Genomic DNA, 23,261 nt, shown 5'->3' with positions numbered 1-23,261 from the left:
CTCTCTCTCTCTCTCTCTCTCTCTCTCTCTCTCTCTCTCTCTCTCTCCCCCATCTAAACACCCGTCTCTGACCCTACGTTCAGTGCCACTCTGGGAGAGCCAGGGCATTCTGCCCAGCCGGCATGGGAGAAAGGCAGTAGTGCCTAATCACTGCCCTCCCCACCAACCCTGCTGTCTCCTCCACCTCCTTCCCTCCCTCCCCCTCCTCTGCGGTGGTTGAAACTGACTTTCCAGAGGGAAGGACAGGCAGGCTGAGGTGATGAATCTGCAGTGCTGAGGCTGGCCTCTCTGATCCCGCTGCCTGGGAAGACTTGGCTTGCTTCAGGGGTAGTCCAGGGCAAACACAGGGAAGCCCACAACTGTGAGCAGTGTTTGGATTCAAACCATTGTGTGGTTTCACTTCTCTCTTCTATTTTTTTTTGATGTTACACATGGTGGCATGTTTGGATGATTTGCATCCAGAAGCATTTTACATTAACAAATCCCCAGTGCATTTGCAGCTCAGGTGGCGTTGAGCCTGTTCACGGCACAGCGAGCAGCATTGATGCATCGTGGAAATTTGATACTAATTGCTAGTGCTGACCCACTAAGGGGGCTGTGACTCACCACATTAACCGCCTGCTCCTCACTGTCAATACCTGCATAGCGTAGATCCGCACATACACGTCTCACAAACTCGCAAAAAAAAAGTGCTGACAGCTGCAGTTAAGTTGCCAAAGCGTAGCGCTATCTTGCAAAACCATTTTGCAATGCTCGCTCCCGCTCTTCGCATACTAGGGTGCACTCGGGTCAGGCTGAGGCTGCCAAGGAGCAGCTCACAACTTGACACAAACAAATCTTTTCTCCACCCCTGTCTCTCACACACAGACACACTTTGTTCTGTTCGCTTATTGCTAATAGCATGCTCGGTAGATAAGTGCCCCACACATGTCCAAGGCTGCTTCTGATCCCAATAAGACACAATAGTGATGTTCAGTGTTTCAGGCATGCAAAGGACCATGAAAGGCTCTTTGCTTGTGCTTGCTGGAATAGATAAGAGCTCCACACTAAAGCCAGAATGCATTTGTTGATTTGTTGGAATTGTGAAAGCAGCAGCTGTCCCAAAAGAACATGGATGCTCAGCTTTTCACAAGCAAGCGCAGAGCTACGTCATTGTGGGAACTACAGATGTTGTCTTTTTTTTTCCTTCTCCAAACACTTGCAACCACATTCTGTACGTGCATACCCACCAACGGCCTTAAGTGGCTTCATCCCACCTTACTATATTGCGTGTTTTCCTTTGCAATGGAAGTGTAGCCAGTCTCAGCTTACCCAAGGCCTGTGCTATCTCTGTCTCTCTGTCTCTCTCTCTCTCTCTCTCTCTCTCCAGTGGAGGTAATTCCCTTTAAAGCGCTCACACTGTGCCAGGGTCAGAGGTGCACCCAAACAGGGCATCTAAAGTTCCACAAAGCTTATATTCCTCTGTTCAGTCATATTTGTCAATTCCTGACACAGCACACTCACTTCCATGTAACCCAGACCATGGTAGCTTATTATTGAAAGCATCATGTAGCCATAACAAAACTGTCAGCGCTACAGAGAGATGTTTTTACGATAGGAGAGAGCATTGCTTAACCAGGAAGGTGTTTGATTGTGAAATTACAGACATGAAAGAGCAAGTGCTCTTGTGTTCTTATTGAGTGTATGAAGCTGTGCACTGGCCATCTGCACACAGAAATTGAAGTTTGAGGTATTTTCAAGGCATGGTAATTGATCATTAATTATGTTGGAAAACCACACCTAATGTAAAAACAAAAAAAAGTCAAACTATTTCAATATTATATAAAATATCTTGAATCGGAACTCACTCTATTTACTTTTTCTGTCTCTCGTGGTTCCATGGATTACCTATTATGGGGACACGCATAAAAAAACCCAAATCCAATTTTGAGATAGTGAATATTCCTGAACTCTGCATAAGTGGGTTTTAAGAAGAATTCTTTTCGCAGTAACTGTTAGTGAATGAGGCCCATTCTTCTGAGGTTATCCAAGTATAGATTTAATATGTCAATCATTTACAATACAAGGAGTTGTCCGCTTTAGACTTGAGTGAGTCGTCCCTCTTGTACTTTCTTTCTCTGTTCGTCAGGCCTGAAGGTCGGGGTTCAGTGGCTGACAGGAATGTTTGTGAGCATGCCCTGCTGGGTGCCATGCATGGAGGCATAGAGGGAGCTTGAGTGGGAGGCTCACTTTTATCTGATCAAAACACTACTGTTTGTTATAACTGGCGTGCCTGATGCTTCTTCTGAGAGCCCTTATAAGGCATCTCGTTTCACGCCTGCCACATACACTATGCACACAAGCGCATACAGGCCATGCCCCACCAATGACTCTTGGAAGGGCTTCACTGATTTTTCTTTTCCAAGTGCCTCCCATGTTGGTATGGTGCGGAGAGGGGTAGCTTGTGTCAGAACAGAGGGTGTTACATAAGCTCCAGGTTTTTGCTTCGGTGTGTTTGTGTCAGCACTCCTTCAGTAGCACAGTGTAATATATGTCGATGTTTGAGTGTGCGTGGCCGCCTGGCAGCTGTGCAAACACAGTTTGGGTGATCCAGGCTTCTCTTGATGTGGTCCGTCAATGAATCGGGCCAATCGGCGCTAACCGGTCCGTTTTCCACCTGATGTGCGCCGTGTTAAACTGAGGACGATACCGTAGTCAGTGAGTGCAAGAGGCCATGACTCTGCCAAGAGGGCAACTGATACCAGCCCCCTCAATGGACCCTCCCTGTGCTGGTCAGACTTGTCAACAGACTGGGTGGATACAAATGAAATAGCTGTCTATGAGTTTCCACAATGGTTCTTGTCTTTCATTCTTTCCCGCCATACTCAATGATTCCAAAGTATTTCGCTTTTCTTTTCCATTCAGTCGGGTTTCATTCATTGCTTCTTCATCAAGCCCATCATCTGCTGTGTTGCCCATATAAACATAAAACCATTATAATGCGTTGGTCCTATCTTGACGCTTCCCCGGTGACTACACGCCTTAATCTTTGCTTATAAAGCTTAGTCATAAAGCAAGGCGTGTTCGTGCCAGATACAGCAGTCTGCTAAATAGTAAGCATATGGTGTGAGAGAGCGAGAGAGGGGGTTGGGTGTTTGAGGGACGGAGAAAAAAGAGTCCTTCCAAGGTGCGGCCGATATGATGGTAGCAAATAGTCCTTGTTATGCTAAAGAATAATTAGAGATCAAAATGACTAGAGTTGCCTCTCCTTTCGATCAGTCTTCAACAGCTTCTCGTTTTACTCGCATTCCACAAAAAGCCAACAAGCAAAACAAAGGATAATATGTTCCTTGGCTGGTGAAATAAAGCATTAATAAGCTTCCTTTGGACAATTCTTTTTCAATCTTTCACCCACCCACTCATACAATTCCTTGTCAAGTGTTCCTCCCCCTCCTTTCCCTTTCTTCCCCTGTTTTCCAGTGCCTTTCTGTTGGCCACATGGGTTTTTTCGCACGCCACCTTGATGTGGTGTATAGTGAGTTCCTGGTGAGTGCACTTTGTCCCATCTCCAGTCATTCCTTGCTTGTTATCCCTGAGTCACGGCACTAGACGCCTGCTGCACCACACGCCACTGGTTGTCCGGCTGTGCGTTTGCTTGGGTTGCTTACTGGTTTCTGATACCACAGGCCTCTCCCGTCACTAAATTACCAGTCTGTCTGTGAGGCCTAACTGGCCTGATGCTGCCCCAAAATGGCTCCACAACCTCCCTCAACATTGTCAGGAGTGCATAAGAACATCTTTTTTTTTGTCCTCTTACTCTGTTTCTGTTTTATGGTTCCACATTTAGGAGCAGTGTTTCTTATAATGGAATGAAAACTGGGCTAGTTTAGAAAGATGCCTGCTTTGAGAATCAGTCCAGTGTCCTGAAAGGCAACGAACGTTCAGCTGTCCTCAACAAGGCCATGTCACTCATTTTGTGTAGTGTATGTTCCAGATTTCCTTTTCTTGTTTTCTGTTTTGTCTGCGTATGCTGGACACCACCTGTTTTTGGAGACAGCATGCTGCTTTTGTAATCAGGTGAATAAATGGGCCACAGCCACAGGCTTTATTTTTGTCAGACCTACATCATCAGACATTGATTGATTGATTGGCCTGACAGAAGCAAAGGAAGATAAGGAAGGGTGTGTGGACGTGGGTGGCTGGCTCCACTGTGTAGGTGAAACTCTGTGGCGCTCACGATGAGTCGAGCCCCGGTGACGCAGTCAAATGGGAGGCACATGTGTTCTGGCAGCCATGGAGGTGGTAGAGGAGTCTTTGGACTGCCTCTGAAGTTTAGAGAGAGTAAAAGCAGCTTGATTCCATTGCCTAGCCTGACTTCTCTAGTATCTGCATGTTTCAAATATGGAAATGAGTTACTTTTCTTACTATGTCTGCTGTAGGCCCACATATTGGAAGCATAATGACAACTTGACTTTGACAATATTCTGTTTCAGAAATGCCTTTGTGTTGGTGGAAAATGATCTTTTGGCTTCACGTAAAGGCTCATTGCAGATGATCTGTTTGTTGCCTAAAACGTGTTTGTTTTATGCATAGTTACAGGGTAAGCGTGACCAATTTTGAGTCATTGCGCAGGAATTTTACAAGATATGGTCAGTGCTTTCATCATGACCAGTCACATTGTCAAACGAAGCAGCACGATATCCCCTCAAGTCCAGTCATTCTTTGATGGAGTGAGTCACAGTCTGCGTGTGTGTGTGTGTGTGTGTGTGTGTGTGTGTGTGTGTGTGATAGAGACATATAGAAACAGAGAGAGGAATATGGAGACAGCAAGGTGAAGGTGAGTTAAAACTTGTGAAATGAAAAAATAGTTTCCATTACTTATTGCGAAACAGAGTTGTGACTTTCCACAGCATCATGAAAAATAACAGCCACATCTTAAATATGATAAAGGAAAGAAGAGGTTTGATCTTTTATGCTCTTATTAGCCTCAGCTTAAAATAGAAGGGCAATTCATCTTCCTGAGCTGAAGCCATTGTGCCACTTAGACCACAAGTCATTTTTGGTCACATTAGAGGAAAACAAGAAAGCTGTGAGAAGCACATTAGTGATTGTAAAACAGAGGTGGAATGTGAGGCACGCAACATGAAAACACTGCGGTCTGGGGGGAATTTATTTATCAAGTATCCATCTGTCGCCCATAGCTTGCCTTCAAACAAGCAACGAGCTCTTATATGTATAATTAGAGCCAGCCACGACAAGTCTTACATGCGTATGTGTTGCACAAAAGATCGGCCGAGTGGCAAACAGTTCCATCGATGTGTGTGTGAATGTGTGGCTGCGTGCCGTCCCACATAATTCACAATTTTATCAGGAAACTGGTTGTGGAATGTGTCAGTTTGGACCAAAAATGGGGGCAGGCACCATGTTTTGTGGAAAAAATGCAACACCGAGAGTAAACTGTTTGTCGGATGTGTCGTGTGTTTGGTTTAACGCCTAAACAGTTCCCCCAGAGCATCCCCTGTCTGTTTACAACAGGGACGGGGGCCTGGGAGAGAAGCTAGCCTGGATACGGCTCAGCTAACACCACCTGCACTCTCCAGCACAGCCCTCGCCTGTCAGTTCCCCTTTCTCACCACTAGGCATAACACTGATGGATAAAACAAGACTACTAAGTAGTGCTTTCATTATAAATAGTTAACATATATGGATGTCACACAACTTCATGGTTTTCCATGAGATACTTGTCTGTGTAGTGCTTTAGTGCATGCTGGCTTTTAGCTTGTTTTCCCCAATTGTATTAGTCTGCCTTCTCAAAGTAATAGAGAACATGAAGGTTGTGCAATGTGATGTGAGAAGTGCATGACTCTTGCTCAACCTTTTTTTATACTTGAGGCATGCCTAAAAATCAAAAAACAGACCATTTCCCACCGTTAAAGATCACAGAGCAACAAAGTTTGTAGACAATTAAATAAGCACCAAGGAGCCAAATCCTGCTAAATTCGCTTTGTCTCTGTTCCCTTCATTGTTCTAGAAAGGAGAGAAGTTCCATCAAGCTTTTAGCAAAAATATGTTTAGCGTCTGTTGCTGATGGCGCGTATCATTTCAAACTCAGACGTAATGTCATATCAAGCGCTGAGACTTTGGCATAAACAGTAGAGTTAATGCACTTTCACATCATAAGCTAATATGATTTCAGAGATGGAGGGAGTGGGATAAAGAAAGATGGCAAGGCAGCTATCGGGTATTAGTCTCACTTATTGTCTGCTTCAGTAGCCGATATGTCTGTGGTGGTGATGATCCCGGACAACTCTAGTTTCATGGCCAAACACAGATGTCAGCAGTAGCGGCCTCGTCCCGTACAGCTGCCTTACACCACCGCAGGCTTGTGCTTCAAGAGGGCAGCCAGAAGCCAGTGGTGGAGAGCTAAGAATAAAACGAGTGTTTCAGCACTGTTGTCTGTGATGGTCCTGGTTTATGTGTAGGATCTTTTTAGGTTAACACTGCTCCGGGCTTGGGTCTGGGTCTGGTCTGGCTTCTTCACTTCTGCTTGAGCCAGGCCAAGACATATACTCCTGGTCATTGGCATTGAGATGGAAATCTAAACAGTGGAGCGGCTGGCCGAAACAAGCGTCCCTCTCAAAACCAGACTGCTACCCCTCCTCTCGTTCACTGCAGCCCTCAGCCACCACTTTATCACCCCGTGGCACTGAATGGGCCCCCTTCATGTTGGTCGGGTTTATGACCCTGCGTTCTCAGACCAGGGGTCCAGATACGGATCTCCATCAAAGGCCCTCTCAGATATCACTGCCACCTCTGGTTTTCTGTGGATAGACTTGTCTGCTTTAAAGAGACGATTATAAGCCCTTGGCAAGTAGCCAATACCTCCTTTCTTTTCCCTGCACCGCGTCGTGACCCCGCTGATACGTACCTGTGTGCATGTAGGGATATTAAGGAAGGGTATGACCCTCACCTGAACCCACAACTCACCTCATTTCCCACAGGAAGTGGCAACTTAGCCACAGGAAATGGACTCTTCTGCTGATAAATAAAGCCCACCATACTCTCACATGCTTTGAAACTGATATAAATTAAATGATAATTTGACCCTAACGTGTTTCACTTTTCACAAACCCAGCTTTGAATAGCCTTTTAGATGTCATCCTGATTTATTTATTTTTTTACAGCCGACTCTCTTCCTCACATCAAACTCTACCACCCATTGGATGAACTCTGGAGTTCTATTTATAACTCAATGGCATGATAGAAAGCATATTGTCCCCCATTTGTTGGGTCTGGTTGCCTGCTTTGCTTGTATCATTGCATCACTCTGAGCGGAGGCAGCAGTCCAGGCTTTATGAATGAACCAAGTCTCCGCCAGAGGCTGGGAGATGGCACTGATCCCACTGTGATGTCACTCCAGAGACGAGCAGAAAAGAGGGAGCATTATGAGACCTCCCATTCATTCTTCCGTCGCTCTCTCTCCCCGCTGTGCCCACCCCTGGCTCTCTCGTCCTGTGATGGGCTCATATTACAGGCCGGTGACTCATCCCCCGCCCCTCCATACTCGGTCATCCCTCACCCACCCGGGATCTTCCCCAGCCCTGATCCTGCCCTGCCCATCTCCGTCTGTTCCTGCTCCACAGACTTTGGCCCCAGCCGCAAAAAAAAAAAAATCCCAATTTCACACCCACGCTCTGGCGCACAGGCGAAGAAGGCTGCTAATTTGGTTCATGTGTGTATATGTGTGTCAGTTGAACAGCTTAAGGTGCAAAACAGAACCCCGGTCTAAGGTTGGGTTGGGGCTTGGTTACAAGGGCAGTGCACGGTCTGTCAGTGAGAATCCCTCGGGGGAAATATGGTCGTCGCACTCAGCAGCCCTTCCATTACTCATATCATGGCAAGAGGGGAGTAGCTAATCAATACCTTTTACTGTAAATCCAGACTAAACATCAGTCTCACTTCATCAGCGATTCTTAGAATAGATGGACTTATTATTCCCTCTACATCATTAGTAGCAATTGGTGTCATTTCGTAAATTTTCACTCCAGCTGCTCTTTTTACTCGTTTTAGTTGTTAGTGAAATGCCATAATGTTGCATGTGATTTACACCCACTCCCACATTTCTTGAGCTAAGTGGATGGAACTCATTTTGTGGACAGACCCACACCGTCTAATGTGGAAAGTGATGACTTGTGGATGCTCTAACTCTCAGTACATACTGACCATTCTGTATCTAATGGGACTCGCAGGCATTGAAATCCTATCAGGACTTCATCATTTACTAGAGATTGTCTAGATCCGAGCTCGCCTCTCTCGCTAATGGATGCACACTGTACATTAGCTCTGCCGCAGATAACTTTCACATGGATCACTCACCATGGAGGCTGCTCTGCTATCACTGCACTCTCTGCTCTTTTGTTTTCCTTTCAGCCTTGCCGTGTCCTCTGCTTCATCTCTTTAAGATTTCGATTCACAAAAACACAACAAAGCGATGCACATACATATAAAGCACTATTAAGACAGTAAATTGTTACGTTGAAAATGTAATTTGTGTTTTATAGCAACTGCTGTACAGTCACCTAACAGCCTTGGAGCAATAAACAAACTTAGAAGGCATTTGTGTGCTTTGCATTGCTGCAAGACATTAAACAGAAATCCCACTTCAAAACTCATTTCAAACAAGAGAAATAATTAATTCAAATTAAGAACAAAATAAATCAAACAAATTGTCAGTTCTCATTTAAATTTGCTCTATAATCATGGTTGACATATTTCTCTCTTCAGAGTGCCTAATGGTAGTTCTCGTGCGCGATGGTGTTTAGTGTCTTTGATGGAGGATTTAGTGCTAAAGTGGGTTCAAGTCTGTGTGGCCTGCGCAGGCTGGGGCTGGGTTGATAAAAGCGATGGAGAGGGAGGGGCATAAGCGGTTCGAAAGTGCAGACAAACTCTGCTCGATCCGGCTTAAATAAACTGCCACATTTCACCCCCTGCCTTCACATCAAAGCGCAGACTGTCTGAGCCCCAGTCCCATCTCAGCTTGCAGCCGTTTGCAGCATGTACATTTGAGTGTACACCAAAAACGTGAGCTCAGCAGAGGCCTACACAACCCGGCTGTCAGGAGCAACTTGTACATAAAGAGAACTCGCTCAGGTCTTATTTACATTGTGAAACTGCTCATTTTATTTTTATCCGCCAACTGTCTGACAATAGTTAAACTGGGGTCTTTATATAAGGCTGTATTCATTCAAGTCGGAAGTAAAAGCAAGGTAGAAGAGCAGAGAATAAACAACTTTCTGTTTGTTCACCAACAGAGTAACAGAGAGCAATATATTATTGCATGCCTAATTGAATCACAAGAAGAAGCAAAGGGCTTTTGTCTGTCCTCTGTCTCCGGCCTGTTGCGAGGCTTCTTTATTTAGAGGGAGGGGGGGGGTACAGAAAAAAAGAAACTGGGAGACCTAATTTTACAAACAGCCAGACAGCCATTGGTTGCATGGGCAAAAGAGGGACAGCTGCTGAGCATTCCAGTCGAGGTCGAGACGTCAGCGACTGGTGAAAACAAGCATGAACTGTATGTTGCCCCAGTGTACTGCTGGCAGATAAAACCACCAGCCAGTGGAGCCCGAACATCTGGGTTCGACGAATGCCGTTGCTGTGAGAGGAGTGACACAACTCTCCCTCATCACGGTTTTTCCTTCAAGCAAAGACTTCTGTGATTTGCCTTTAACGATTTGAATTGACGCGCAAACGGAGAGCGACCGGAGGGATGAGCTAAAGAGAAAGACATGCTCAATAAAAAATCAAAGCCCGATTGAACCCTTGAATTTGTGTGCACCTTAACCCGCTGAAGCCCCAAGATGTTGAAGTTTTGTCCCACGCACTTTCAGCCCCCAAGATTAGACACGATTCAAACAGATCATTATATACGTCTGTCTTTGTTGTGTAAATGAGTGTGGGCGCTTTGCAGATTGAATGAGGCATGTCAGCTAATTGAACTCTATAAGGCCTTTTTATGTCTATTTACAAGTCATTTGTTGAGTCTTTGCCAGATTAGTTTTTAGCAGTCTATTCTTGTGTTAGTGGCCCGGGGGTCTTTCCCCTTCTCCCCTGCTTTGCCCTCTCATCCCACACTTTTCTGCAGACTGTTCATTCTAATTAGATGAGTGCGAGTCATCAGGCACTGTTTAAAGCCATCAAAGGGAGCTCTGTTCCGCACTGGGTTGCCCACTGGCTGTGAGCAGAGAACAGAAAGCCCAGTGTGTGACAGAGACCCTCGAGAGAGAGCCCACCCCCCCCCCCCCCCCAAACTCTCCTAGCCACCCGCCAGCAGCCGCTTGTGACGTCATCACCTCATCCCTCGACCCTTGACCTCTCAAAATGTTTGACCCCATGCTTGGTCCGGTGACAGTAGGCCCACTGTGCAAGGGCAGCATGGTAGGAGGGCTAGCAGGGGTTCATGGGGTCAGTGATGGGCACCAGACGCAGCTCTCCCACCCAGCATGTGGTGGTAGGAGAGCTGTTAGTGTTTGTAGTATTTTCAAGTAAACTTGTGTGTTTATTTTAATGCAGAGTGCCAGATGAGTCCTGCCCTACGACTCCAAACAACTGCCAGGAACTAGACATTTGTAAAAGAAGAAAAAAAAAAAAAGTGGTTGAAGCCATTCTCTGAACTGTCCCAACTCATCGTGCATTACATTCTGTTTAAAAACTGTTGAAACATTGTTTCCACTATTCAGCCTTTTTGAAACATGCACATGTGCAAAAATAGTGCACATGCAGTGTTACCTCTGTTTGTAAACAGTTCAGATGCGACAGTGTGACAGGTCTTGTTTAAATAGATTGGATCTGATGCAGAGACATTGTCTGTCTAGACAGGATGTAATTGTTTAGCCATGTTGTTGATCACGGCCTAATACAACTCTGTGTGTGTGTGTGTGTGTGTGTGTGTGTGTGTGTGCGCGTGGGTGCATGTGTGTGTCTGTGAGAATATCTAACTGAGCCACATTCACAAGTTCTCTTTCTCACCCCACGTTATCTGTCTCAATTTAATTTTTCGCTCAGTAATCTTTCTCAGCATGAAATATAATACAGGATGCATTGTCAGTTGTCAATAATAATTAAAGCAGAATATGATATTAACATATTTGTAATTGCAATAATAACATAATCAATTTCATTTTTGATTTGTGACCTGCAGATCCAGAGTGTGGAGACGTCCCCCTGCTAACTCCAGGAAGTAAAGAGATGATGTCACAGGCTCTGAAGGCCACCTTCAGTGGCTTCACAAAGGAGCAGCAGCGGCTGGGTATTCCCAAAGGTAAAACTGTCAGCTGCTTGTGTTCTTATTAGCCCCTGTTAACATTTATTTTTTTAGTGGAAGTTAAATGCATGAGCCCTCAGAAAACTCTTTTTCGCCTTGCACGTTCACATTCAGATCAGTTCACATTATAGCCTGCTTTAAATCATTCAGTGAAGGCATCTCTTAGAATGACTGAAAACAAGGAGACACCCAGTTATTCCAGAAATGGCCTCATATTACATACATTTCCGAACGGGCAGACTGTCTGACTGCAGCTTCCAAAGAGTGAAATACTGAGTTAGGCCGACCACAGAGCCTCTTCATGCTGTTTGGAAAGAGCTGGACTCTCAGTATCTGTCTAAGTAATCATATTATATCTGTCTGGTCATTAACACTGCTATGTACCTGTTTGTTTTTGAATGTACATTTTAACAGAGGGATTCAACAAATTGCACAAATACTTTTATTTAAACAGTTAATAAAACAATCGCCAATTGTGACTCTTTCCAGATCCCAGACAGTGGACAGAAAACCATGTGGCTGCGTGGCTAACGTGGACAGTGAACGAGTTCAGTCTGAAAAATGTCGACTTTGGCAAGTTCTGCGTGAACGGAGCCAGCCTGTGTGCGATGGGGATGGAGCGCTTCCTGGACTTAGCGCCTGACTTTGTGGGTGACATCCTTTGGGAACATCTAGGAATGCTTCAGAAAGGTAAGGCCACATTGGTCCGAAGACATATTTTCAGATTGTTTGTATTATTATTAGACGATTTTTAAGACTGCAACTGTTTTAAATCTCACATACAGTATGTGTACCACACAGGGTGATATTGCTGCTTGCACCAATTTAGGACACTGTTGGCATTTTCAATAGTAACAGGAGGCAAACAGGAAGATGCAATTTAGCTCAGGTCATTAATTTTTTATAATGCTGGATGCAGTTACACGATACATGGAAATCAATGGCGAGGTCACTGATGCTCGTTCTCTATCTATTTTTCATGAAGAGGATGCAAAGCATTACCCCATCAATGGACTGACCTCCAACTTCCAGGAATCCTGTTATACCTCAGACTACTTTGTCAGTAAGTACTCATCACACTCGTCGTCAATCACTGTGTAATAGCACAAGATCGGTGCCATATGAATGGGGGAAAAAAGAGGAGTGGTTTAGTGCTGTGAATGAAAGAGTTTTGGAATTTAATGGGAAAAGATCCCTTCGTCATTTTGATTTCCATATACAGTAAAAAGCCTGTTTAGCCATGTGCATGTATTGACCACATATCTTAGGAAACAATATGGCATCACGATAAGTTTTGCTAAAGTTAGATACACGTATGATCATCTTGCCTGCACAAGACTTATCTTCTGCACTCAGGGCTGTGTTTCGTTATGGACTATTCACACACTAAGCGTTTGGCACAAGATGGATTATGACTCGGCTCTCCTAAGATTGATCTTCCTGCTCTGCTCTGCTCTGCTCTGCTCCGCTCCGCTCCTTGCTCTCCGTCTCTGCTTTCTATCCACACTCATTTCCCTTTGTCTCTCCAGGCTACGGTGTTGAGCATGCTCAATGTGTCCCTCCTTCTGAATACTCAGAGCCCGGCTTCATCACGGAGTCCTACCAGACACTTCATCCCATCAGCTCGGAGGAACTGCTGACGCTCAAGTACGAGAGTGAATACCCCGCTGTCATCCTACGGGACACGCCCCTCAACCCGCTGCAGGGGGACTACTTCACCGTCAAGCAGGAGGTGGTGTCCCCTGACAACATGTGTGTGGGACGCCTCAGCAGAGGTGAGGGGTCGCACGCTAAATACGAGGCCTAGATACGTACTTGTAAGCAGAGCATCGCTGTGGAGAATGTGCTGCATTTCTGTTTTAATCAACACGTTGCTTGGATGGAGTGTTGCGATAAATGTGTCCGCATGCGAATTCATGTAAATGTTTTTGCGTGGGTGTCAGTGTGCGTGTGATTGTGCTGAGGCTACCAGAAACTTGTCATGCCACATCAACGTGCATGTATTAGAAGAGAAGAAAAGCAGGCCCTCTGGTTGGTTTGTGGTTTGAGCAAACCTGCCTCGAACACTCTAGACTTTAGGTTGGGAAAAAAAAAAAAGAGAACTATATTGTTTTTGTCAGTGTGATACACGAACCAAAGCCACAACCTGTTCTTGCCTCCCGTCCTTTATGTAAAGCAGTTCAAGTGGTGTAACCTTCAAGAACCTTTTTTTATTTTTTCTTCTTCTTGTTTCTGTTGGCCTCTTTTCCTCGACTTCTAGGTAAGGAGATAGAGGTGTCATCCTCAGCTAGCAAGTGTGGGGTTTTCTCATGAAACCGCTTTACTGAATGCGCAGGCTTGTTTTCTCTCCCAGCAACAGTTTACCGAGGAATCGGCAGCGTGGTTTACATTATTAGCCATAAAGCTAGGGTTTTCTTCTCACAAATCCCCAGCTGTATAAATGAATAGCATGTGCCATGTGCACACTGTGCGATCCTCCGCATTTGCCTACAAGGTACGAGGGCCGACCCTCATGCATCACACATAGCTTTTGAACATTGCGTTGTGCTCTCCTAACGTGGGAAAGTATTTTTGTAGCACTGCTGGTATCCACATGTGGCTTCAATTTAAGCAGTTGAAGATTTGGGCATCAATAGGAGGGGCTGCATTATCTGTCATTTGATAATGACTCGTCATTGAATGGCTCCTCTTATCTTTTCCCAAGGCTAAAAATAGCAACGCAATTTGTGTGAATGTCTTCCATTTTAAAGTCAAATCCATATGGTGGTTGCAAAAGAGAAATGAGGTGTGAAATGGAGAAAGACGTGGCCCCATACAGAGCAATATAGCTTAGTGAGTGGGAGCATAATTTACTGTTAGGTGTTGTTTACAACAATTATAATTCTTATGCATTGAAGATATCACTTTGAAAAACAGCTACACATATATTTTTTTGAAATTTCTAGAGGAAGAGGCAGAGAGAGGAGTCTTACATTATACAAATTCAGGCTTTATTCAAGGATTTTTAAAATGTGACTTGCTATAAAATGTACAGTTTGAACCTCTGTTACAACTTCATTTCTCCTTGTCTTGCCATCTCCGCCCGTCCTTTCCTCTTTAGGTAAGCTCGGTGGCCAGGACTCCTTCGAGAGCATCGAGAGCTTTGAGAGCTGTGACCGCTTGACCCAGTCATGGAGCAGCCAGTCCTCATTCAGCAGCCTGCAGCGGGTACCTTCGTACGACAGCTTCGACTCGGAAGACTACCCCGCTGCCTTGCACAGCCACAAGCCCAAGGGCACTTTCAAAGACTATGTGAGGGAGCGCTCAGACCTCAGCAAGGATAAACCCGTCATCCCAGCGGCTGCACTGGCAGGATACACAGGTAAGAGCTGTCTATAGGTCATAGTTTATACACTATCGTTATATATACAGTCCTACCTCGAAAAAGTGCTGCGGCTTTTTACAGACCGTTTTACAGCAGACATTTAAAAAATGTCACAGCAGGGAAATCACAGGGTAAGCAATAAAATAAATCAAAGCTCTGTTCCATGTAGGTGTGCCAGTAAGCTGGCCAGATCCCAGGGTTGTGATACTGCTACACATAAATGGAATGTAGAACTGTAATATTTATACCTATATTATCATCATAGTATTATTAAATATAGTTACTTATTTACAATAAAATATAATATTGGTGTTTGTAATAATACAATTATTTTTTCTGTAATTTGGGTAAAGTATTCTCAAAACGGATCTAAACAAAACACTTAGTTCCTGCCACCAGTTCTTAATGATTAAGATGCAGTGCTCTGCCCCCAGATGTGGAGGTGCCTTAATGCACTGCTTTTAGACCAGAAGAGGAAAAACAAACCCCGAGTCATGCACATTACAGGAAGCAAAACAGATTTTGCTTGTACCGTCTTCGTTTTTTCTTCTCTCTCTCTCTCTCTCTCTCTTACTCTTTTGTTCTGTCTTCACTTCTCAACCACCTCCTTATTATCTGCAGCCCGCATCTCAACCTATTTTTTCCAGGTCGTCCTAGCAACGCCGGCGAAACATAGAAATGATGCCTGCACATAACAGCAGAGAAAAACATACATATATTTATATACATCTTTATCTCAAGAGGCATCTTCGTACTCGTACATGCTCAAAGAAGGCGGCTTACGTGTGTTCTCAAAGTTCAATGCGACGTGGAGATATCTGCACGCTCTTCTGAAGCCAATGCACTATTTCAGCAACTACTGTTACTACTTTTAACAGTTCACATTGAAACCACATGTTGCATAAGAAAATAGATATTACGCCTTTGTATTCACGAGTCAAGGATTTAGTTCAACTCTTTAAGACATACACGGCTGTTTACGGTTGGATTGTGAGGAGCCTCTTAACGCCATCGTGTTTGGGACTTTTTCAGCCATGTTTCAATTGTAGTCACAAGGCTGCAGGAGTGCCAGCATTGGAAAAGGGGAAATCCGAGAAAATGTCTCAATGTCACCAACAGTGCATACATCAGACCTCGACGGACTGTCCTAAAGTTGGTATGCACAAGTTAAATGGTCAACTGTATGGTTGTTAGCTCGAAAAGCCTCTTATAGAACAATGAGTCATTCATGATGTTGGAAAGATGTCGTAATGCACATAATCAAATGATGAGGAGAAAGACGCAGTCTAAGAGCCCCTCTAGTGACCATTAGAGGATGCATTGCTCCCTGCACCGTCTTTGACAAAAGTGGACTGAACCAAGAATCTGAAAATAAATGACGAATAATAAATATGACGCATCAGCCGATAAATTCAGGACGAACGAGAGAGATTCGTACACCTTCTAGATTTGTGTTACCTTGATGAGGAGTTTATAAACAAGCTATGACGACATTCGCCATTATGAGATAAGCTTTGACAATAATTTTGTACTCTATCAAAATATAAACCTGAGCATGAGGAAATATCTTCTTTCAAAAATCTTTTCAAATGTACCCCACAGCTTTCTGGCTCCATTTACCGCTTCAATCTTGACGTCTGACATATATCGGTTGTTACGACAGGATAGATGACTCCAGAGAGCTCATGTGTGAAAGCCTGGCGAGTGTTCCCAGCCTAATGCATAGTAATGTACTCGCACAGAGGAGAATGTGCTTCCTCTGAGCTTTTACAAGATGGGGAAAAGGGAGATTGAGGAAGGAAGATGAAAAAAATAAAAAGAAATATCACACTAAAATACCCACATTTTCCTGAAAGAGAAAAATGTCAAACAGCCTGCAGTCCAAGCTGTTATTAGGAGCAGCGCAAGGAGAGTGTAGTCCTTCAAAGATGGAAGCTTTATTTGATTGTACATGTGTGTGCCTGCCCATGCGCATATGTGTGGGGAGAGAGAGAGAGAGAGAAACCAAAAAATTGTAAGATTCCAAATTGATGCTTGCTCTGCTCGGCTTCCTGCACCAGTCACGGGCTGACAGGTGACACTTGACAGAGCGCCTGATAAGGCTGCAGAGAGATTGTGAAGAAGTGAAGCTCCAGTTGTCATCTCAACGGTTTCCTGTGACAATTTGCCATTTGCACCTCTGTCTACAATAACATCAGGCGGCCTTACAACACCGTGAACTCTCAATCTGTATCGTTGATACTTTGCTTTCTCTATTCTCCGGCTCCCGTCTCACAAGTACAAATATACACATGCATACCGAGGTACTTATTTTGCATTGCTACTAGATGTAGTCATGTTGTATGTATTGGTAAAAATATTGATAATTTATTGCACAAAGTTAAAACACTACATATTAGCTGGTGTCACCTTTTCAAATATGAATACCTTTTTTTTTTTTTTTTTAATTATTATTTTACATTTACAAAAAAGTATTCCATACATTACTCCTCAGTTGCAGCTCCACTCACCACCCAGCTTTCTTGCTGTGGCTGCATATGCTCAAGACTCATTTATCATACCTCGGGTCAGATTCTTAACTCTGATGCGAGCCCCCACCACACCCACCCCTTTGCCACACTATGCTTTTTCAATGAGGCCCATTGTGCATGGAGACATTTAACATATTTTTGGAAACTTTTTGTCAAAGGGGGGTCGCCTCCATTCTGGCGTGAGAGCACGGGGGGCTGGTAAACGGGCACTGTGTCACCCTTATGTGGGCTCGCTATTACAGTGGCAGACTTTTGGAATGCGAGTCGAAGCTTTCTGTCTGAAAGAGACTCAGTGTTGCACAGCCACTTATTTTCCAAAGTTTTGGCGGCTGTTGTCATGCACCTTCTCCAAATCCTTGCAGGAGTAAAGGAAGGCTCACATGCACCATTTCAAGTGTTCAAACCCACACGTCTGTTTCCCTGAAAGCTTTTGTTCGTGTTGTATAAGGGCACATTTGGTTTTCTGAGGCTCGAGAGAGAGAGGGGACTTTTGCGTAGCTTCAATTTTGCTGAGGCGGTGTGCTGCATAGGCAGGTGTGATTTCAACTTGCGAGCCTCAAAAGTGGGTGGTTGAGTGTGCTGAAAAACCACAACATCAAAGTGCGCTGCCTTGTATCTAGTTCAGAGAGGAGCCCTTTTTTTGGTTATCTTTGTTCTGCTTTCCCTCCTTTTTTTTCCCTCCACAATATCTAATAAGCTGTTGTAATAGCGCTGAAGTTCACTTTTAACTGGTACTCTTTATTCATGAATCCATCGCGACATTACAGACAACTTAGCAACCGCTGTCTTTCTCACACGCAGTCTGCATTCAAATCCCTGAGATGTGTTGCTGAAGTCTAAAGGCAGCCCCTCTTATTTTTAAACGAGTGATTTCATCAGTATGGAACTCATACAGACACAGACTCTAGATTCACATACTGCACAGGGCGACTGCCAGACAAAGGAATGCATAATGAAAGGGACTGTTGTATTTAGGAGGACATTTAGTTCCACTGCTGTACTTCAGTCTGACCCACATTAGAAGGTTTACGTTGTCCCTCTTCAGACATAAGTGAATAATTGGCATGCATATTTAACACATACATCATGCATGGCCGAAGTATAAACTGTTGAGACACCTTTCACTTTTCAAGGATTTTCACACTCCTCTTGTCCTTGCAGTGCATTAACAGAGTATAGACTGCGTAGTTTTCTGCGATGTCTCACTTTTGTATATTCTTCCCAAAAATGTGTTTAACCAATCAATATACCATATATGCAATGTATTATTATCTATAATACAGTATTTGGAGCATTGAACTAATAAAAAGACTGCAGAACTTGAGAATTTAGTCCGGGTCTTCATATCTTTGCCCCAACATTAGCGTTATTTAGTTAAGTCCACACACCGACCTGTGTCTCCTCAGTGTAAATAGCTTGTTTTTAATGCACACTTTCTCTCCCTCCCCCATCCGTCCTGCAGGCAGCGGCCCCATCCAGCTGTGGCAGTTCCTCCTGGAGCTTCTGACCGATAAGTCTTGCCAGTCCTTCATCAGCTGGACAGGCGACGGCTGGGAGTTCAAGCTTTCTGACCCAGATGAGGTGAGAGGTTGTGACTCCGCTGGTCACTGGTACACATGCTGGGAGGTCCTAAGTAGTTAGCCAGATGAACAAGATGTCTGCTGCCTTTTTAAAAACAAAAACGTTTCGCTCCATCAATCTTTTTGGAAAGGGTTGCTGGTTTTACATTAGTAGTGAAATGTCAATGAATACATTCTCAGAGATTACCATATAAAAAAGTGTGGCTTTGATTTGAAATAGTTTGTTACACATTCATTATATCGTTAGTGACACATCTTGACGCGCTTATTTCTTGCATTGTTTTAGGTTGCTCGGAGGTGGGGCAAGAGGAAAAACAAGCCCAAGATGAACTATGAGAAGCTGAGCCGTGGCCTACGCTACTACTATGACAAGAATATCATCCACAAGACATCGGGGAAACGCTACGTCTACCGCTTTGTCTGTGACTTAAAAAGCCTGCTGGGGTACACTCCCGAGGAGCTCCATGCAATGTTGGACGTAAAGCCCGATACGGACGAGTGAAAGCAAAGACGAAACGGGAAGTGAAGACGAAAGTTAGAAGACACATGGACAGGGGCTCATGAAGTGGTCTTAACTATTTTGATAGAGTCGGTAAACCGTTTTTTTTGGGGACCAAAAAAATGTTTTTAATGACCAACTGTGGTCTTTGTCAACTTCAAGCTCCTGTCTCTCAGACCATGTAAAAAGAAGGCACAAGCCAAAAGCCTGTATTCATACCCTGTTGCATTTGAGATGTGTGTGCGCATGCGTGTGTGTGTGAGCGTGCGTATGTGTGGTTATGTACCTGTATTATTTAGCAGCTCAAGGCAGATGGAGCACTATCGGGTAGAGTTCAGGTTCCGTTATGCCTAAGTAGCACAGTGGGGAGACGAGAGGACCACGACAGAAGGTCTGAGATAACCCAGACAGAAAATAATAGATCCAGTTAATTGTTGGGGTAGAGCGGGCAGAAGACGAAAAAAAAATGGGTTGCCAAAAATGTTTAAACCAAACTAAGGAAGGTATAATGACATATTTACATAAATGCTCAGTGTCTCTCATTGGCAAAGAGAATATTCAGCTTGGACCAAAAAGTGTTGTTTTTCATTTGTTGTTTGAGGAGCGTATGCTTGCGCCAGTATTATAGTATTGATGTTGAGAACACCCAATGTAGACCTACTGGGCATATATTGGAAAGGGTATTTTTCTTATGTTGTCAATGACGGTATTACAGTGGAACCAAACATTAGATGCCAAGTGTATCTGATCTGTTCTCCAGGAGCCTTTAACTGAAATGTGCTGATTCGTTATCAGACGACACTATAGACACTGGCCCTGTGCTTTGTAGGCTTTTAGGACATGGTGAGATTACTCATACCAAAAGGTTTTGATAGACAGACAACTGAAAGTAGCCGTTGCTTTTGAAACTGACGCTTTCACCTTTTACTTACATGTTTGCCACCTTGTTAGACACACATATTGTGAAACTTGTGCATTTTTTGCATAAACCACCAGTATTAGCAAACTGTAGACAATCCATGTGGGGGAATTCAGGAGTCTTTGGTAAGAAGAGTTGTTTAATATGCAGATTAGATGCATAATTTGTCGGTTCACTGTCTGTTTCTGTTGCTTTAGAGGTGTTTGAATAGTCTCCTGTCTTATCTGTCGATATAATAAAATCACAAGTGAAATAGTCAAGGGAGTGATTTTACAAAATCCTAAGAATGTCAGAATTTATTCTTTATTTTTTTTCTTTTTTTTTCTTATGCAGTACATTTTGGCCATGAGGACGCAGCTGCAGAATGCAGTGTGGAGGTACAGTGTAGGAAACAAAGAGGGACAGGCAATAGAAGAAAAGGTTGACTAGAGAGAAGCGGACGTTTTGTGAGATAGATGAAGGGGGACTGAAAGGAGTCCGTGGATACCACAGGTGATGATCAGTTGTAAGGTCTGACGGAGAAAGACTTGGAAGTTTGCATTACATGGGTTGTGTTCTCCATTTTCCACTGCCATTGTAGTTCGATGCAGCTGAAGCCTCGTTGCAAATAGGAGGCATGTAGGACTAGTGGCAGACATTTGTAAATACTTTTTGGGTTAGTGTTTTACTTATCTATGAGCAAAACAATATTCAGTTCATAGTGAGGAACTCATTTACGATTCCGCCCATACCAGTGGGAACAGTGGGTGCACGCTGGTTTCATGGGAAAAGCCAAAGTGGAATATCATCTTAGAATACAATGTTATTGTTTACAATGGCTGAATGTTACCCATATGGATGAAAATGTTGTCTATTTGTACAGATTGTATTTCATAATGCTTTATTGAGACCCAGATTACACAAATAAGCAAGAGACAAAGCAGGAATAATAACCAAAACCCTTGTGAGGTCTTTGGCCGCGGTGCTTCGCGTATCGTCCACGATGTCGGAAGACAGGGACCAGAATTTTCTCACACTTTTGGAAAGTGTTGACTTCTATTTGATCTTTTTGTTTAATGTGTTGGAAAGCACACACGCTTTAGGACAAAGAGGAATGCCTTTCGCTGGTCTGGGTTTAGAAGAGAGATGCTGGATATGTCCATTATGTTTGATTGGTAGCAAACTTCATCAAGCACACTGACTCACAAACCCTCACCCATGTTCGTCATCCGACACAAGGAATTAGACAAATGTATTAGTAATAAGCTGCACAGTACTTTCATTCTTCTCTGCATGTTGATGTCAAGGTTCCAAAACACTGTTATCTTTGTTTTGTTCAGGTTTCCTTTTCTGTCTGATGTCAGTGTTTTATATTGGAGAACTTTCCAGATTTTTTTTTATCATAATTGTAATGGTTGTCGATGCCCTGGAAAAAGTGACCCCCCCCCCCACACACACACACACACACACACATATACACATACACACACAAACAAGGTCATAATATCTGTATGGTTGGCGTCACAAGATTAATGTGCTAAAAGAAAACATTTTGTTTCCTAAAATGTAGGTATTTTAAAATTTATTATGTCAGGAAAATATTCTATTGTTCAATGTCACAGATTACAATCTACTGCAGGTCTTATGTATTAATGAACCTTAGTCAGGCAAGTGTATACACACCAGTAGTTTGTGGCATATGCATATCTCAGAATGGATTCAGAAGGAAAACTTTTTTGTTTTGGATGTTTTTTTTTTTTTTTTGTATATTTTATAGTGTCTCTGTATTTTTGTTATGAGATCATTTTTATTGTATTTAGTTCACAAACATTTGAATATTTTTCAATAATTTATATTTTATAAAAGACAAGAGATGCAGACAGCTGGTGCTTTCATGGGAATATAAAGGTAGCGCAGGACAAAATATTGTAGCGATTTGTTTTTGTTTTGTATTCTTTTTTTTATATAGAAAATAGACCTGTCTGCTAGAGAAAAAAGGCTGATGCTGGCCCATCAATGATTTCTGCTGGAAAGGTTTTATAAACTGTAGCTTCTATTTCTAAAATGTACTTAATGTACTTCAAAATGTTATAAAATATATGTGAACAAAGATTTAATACTCTGCGTGGTGTTACTGTTTTGAATTATGAGTACACACTATTATACTGAGTAGTACTATATATTACTATAATATACTGGCTTTGCTATACTATTTATAAACATAGTCATTGTAGTAAATTTCACAGTTTTGTATGGCAAAATTGTGCTACTGTATTATTCTGCAGGACATGGTGTGGTCTAAGATGTGATGTTGACAAAGTGTTTGATACAGTTCAACATTAAGCCAGAACACAATTTACAGAGCTAGTAGAAGTAAATCACAGCGATTCTGAACAGATACAAGAAATTATGAATTGAACTCTGTTGTTGGTAGACAAACCGATATATATATACATACATACATACATACATACATTTAGTAATATATTGATAGATAGTTTTAATTAACAGTTGATTCTGCAACAATCCGTAACTCAAAGTGGCACAAATTAGTCAGACAAATCGGTGTATTGTTCAAATCAACACACTCTGGTCCTTCAAAGGGGGCCTAGTTCCTTTTGAAATCCATGCGGGCCACGGTGTCACAGTTTTAACGAGTGTGTCCCATGCGCACTGATGAGGTGACGTCAAAAACAGAACCAGCACACTGGGGCCCATTCATGTGCTTGTAACCCCGGGCTCATATAAATTCCACTGTAGATAAAAACATACAGGGCCATGGCCTGCTGCCCCACACAGCACAGCTGTTTGGCCCCGCTGCAGCAGTCTAGCAATACGGCCAAAAGACAGGTCCAGTAGACTGCTTATCCCTTTTACAAAATCTGGATGTAGAAACAGAACACGATAGAAATATATTTTCAATGTCAACATCATTTTAGAATTGTCTAATGTTTTACAATGTACAAAGCAATGTGAAAATGAGAACGATGCTGATGAAATAAAGCACACATACTGTATACATCACATAAAACAGAATATACTGTACATACATGACAGATTTAACATATTTCACATGTAACCCCAAAGCAA

The 23,261-nt window shown here is 43.3% G+C and overlaps 1 protein-coding gene across 4 annotated transcripts in view; it reads left to right on the top strand.

Moving 5' to 3' along the window:
* ets1 (v-ets avian erythroblastosis virus E26 oncogene homolog 1) overlaps positions 1-22,288 on the top strand; it is a 36,761-nt gene extending 14,473 nt beyond the window's left edge. For 3 of the 4 annotated variants that reach the window (XM_031860748.1, XM_031860749.1, XM_031860751.1), the window contains 7 exons: positions 11,177-11,296; positions 11,789-11,989; positions 12,285-12,362; positions 12,829-13,074; positions 14,400-14,660; positions 18,657-18,775; positions 19,061-22,288. In XM_031860748.1, coding sequence (XP_031716608.1) covers positions 11,177-11,296; positions 11,789-11,989; positions 12,285-12,362; positions 12,829-13,074; positions 14,400-14,660; positions 18,657-18,775; positions 19,061-19,276 — 1,241 coding nt within the window. In that variant the 3' untranslated portion in view covers positions 19,277-22,288. The remainder of the gene's footprint in view (positions 1-11,176; positions 11,297-11,788; positions 11,990-12,284; positions 12,363-12,828; positions 13,075-14,399; positions 14,661-18,656; positions 18,776-19,060) is intronic. The other variant, XM_031860750.1, reaches the window with a different exon arrangement.
* The last annotated feature ends 973 nt before the right edge of the window (positions 22,289-23,261 follow it).

Source organism: Anarrhichthys ocellatus, unplaced genomic scaffold (genome assembly GCF_004355925.1).
Source record: "Anarrhichthys ocellatus isolate YVR2014 unplaced genomic scaffold, GSC_Weel_1.0 scaffold24, whole genome shotgun sequence".
NCBI lineage: Eukaryota > Metazoa > Chordata > Actinopteri > Perciformes > Anarhichadidae > Anarrhichthys > Anarrhichthys ocellatus.
Note: the sequence above shows the minus strand (reverse complement) of the source record. Positions and strands in the feature narration are given on the sequence as shown.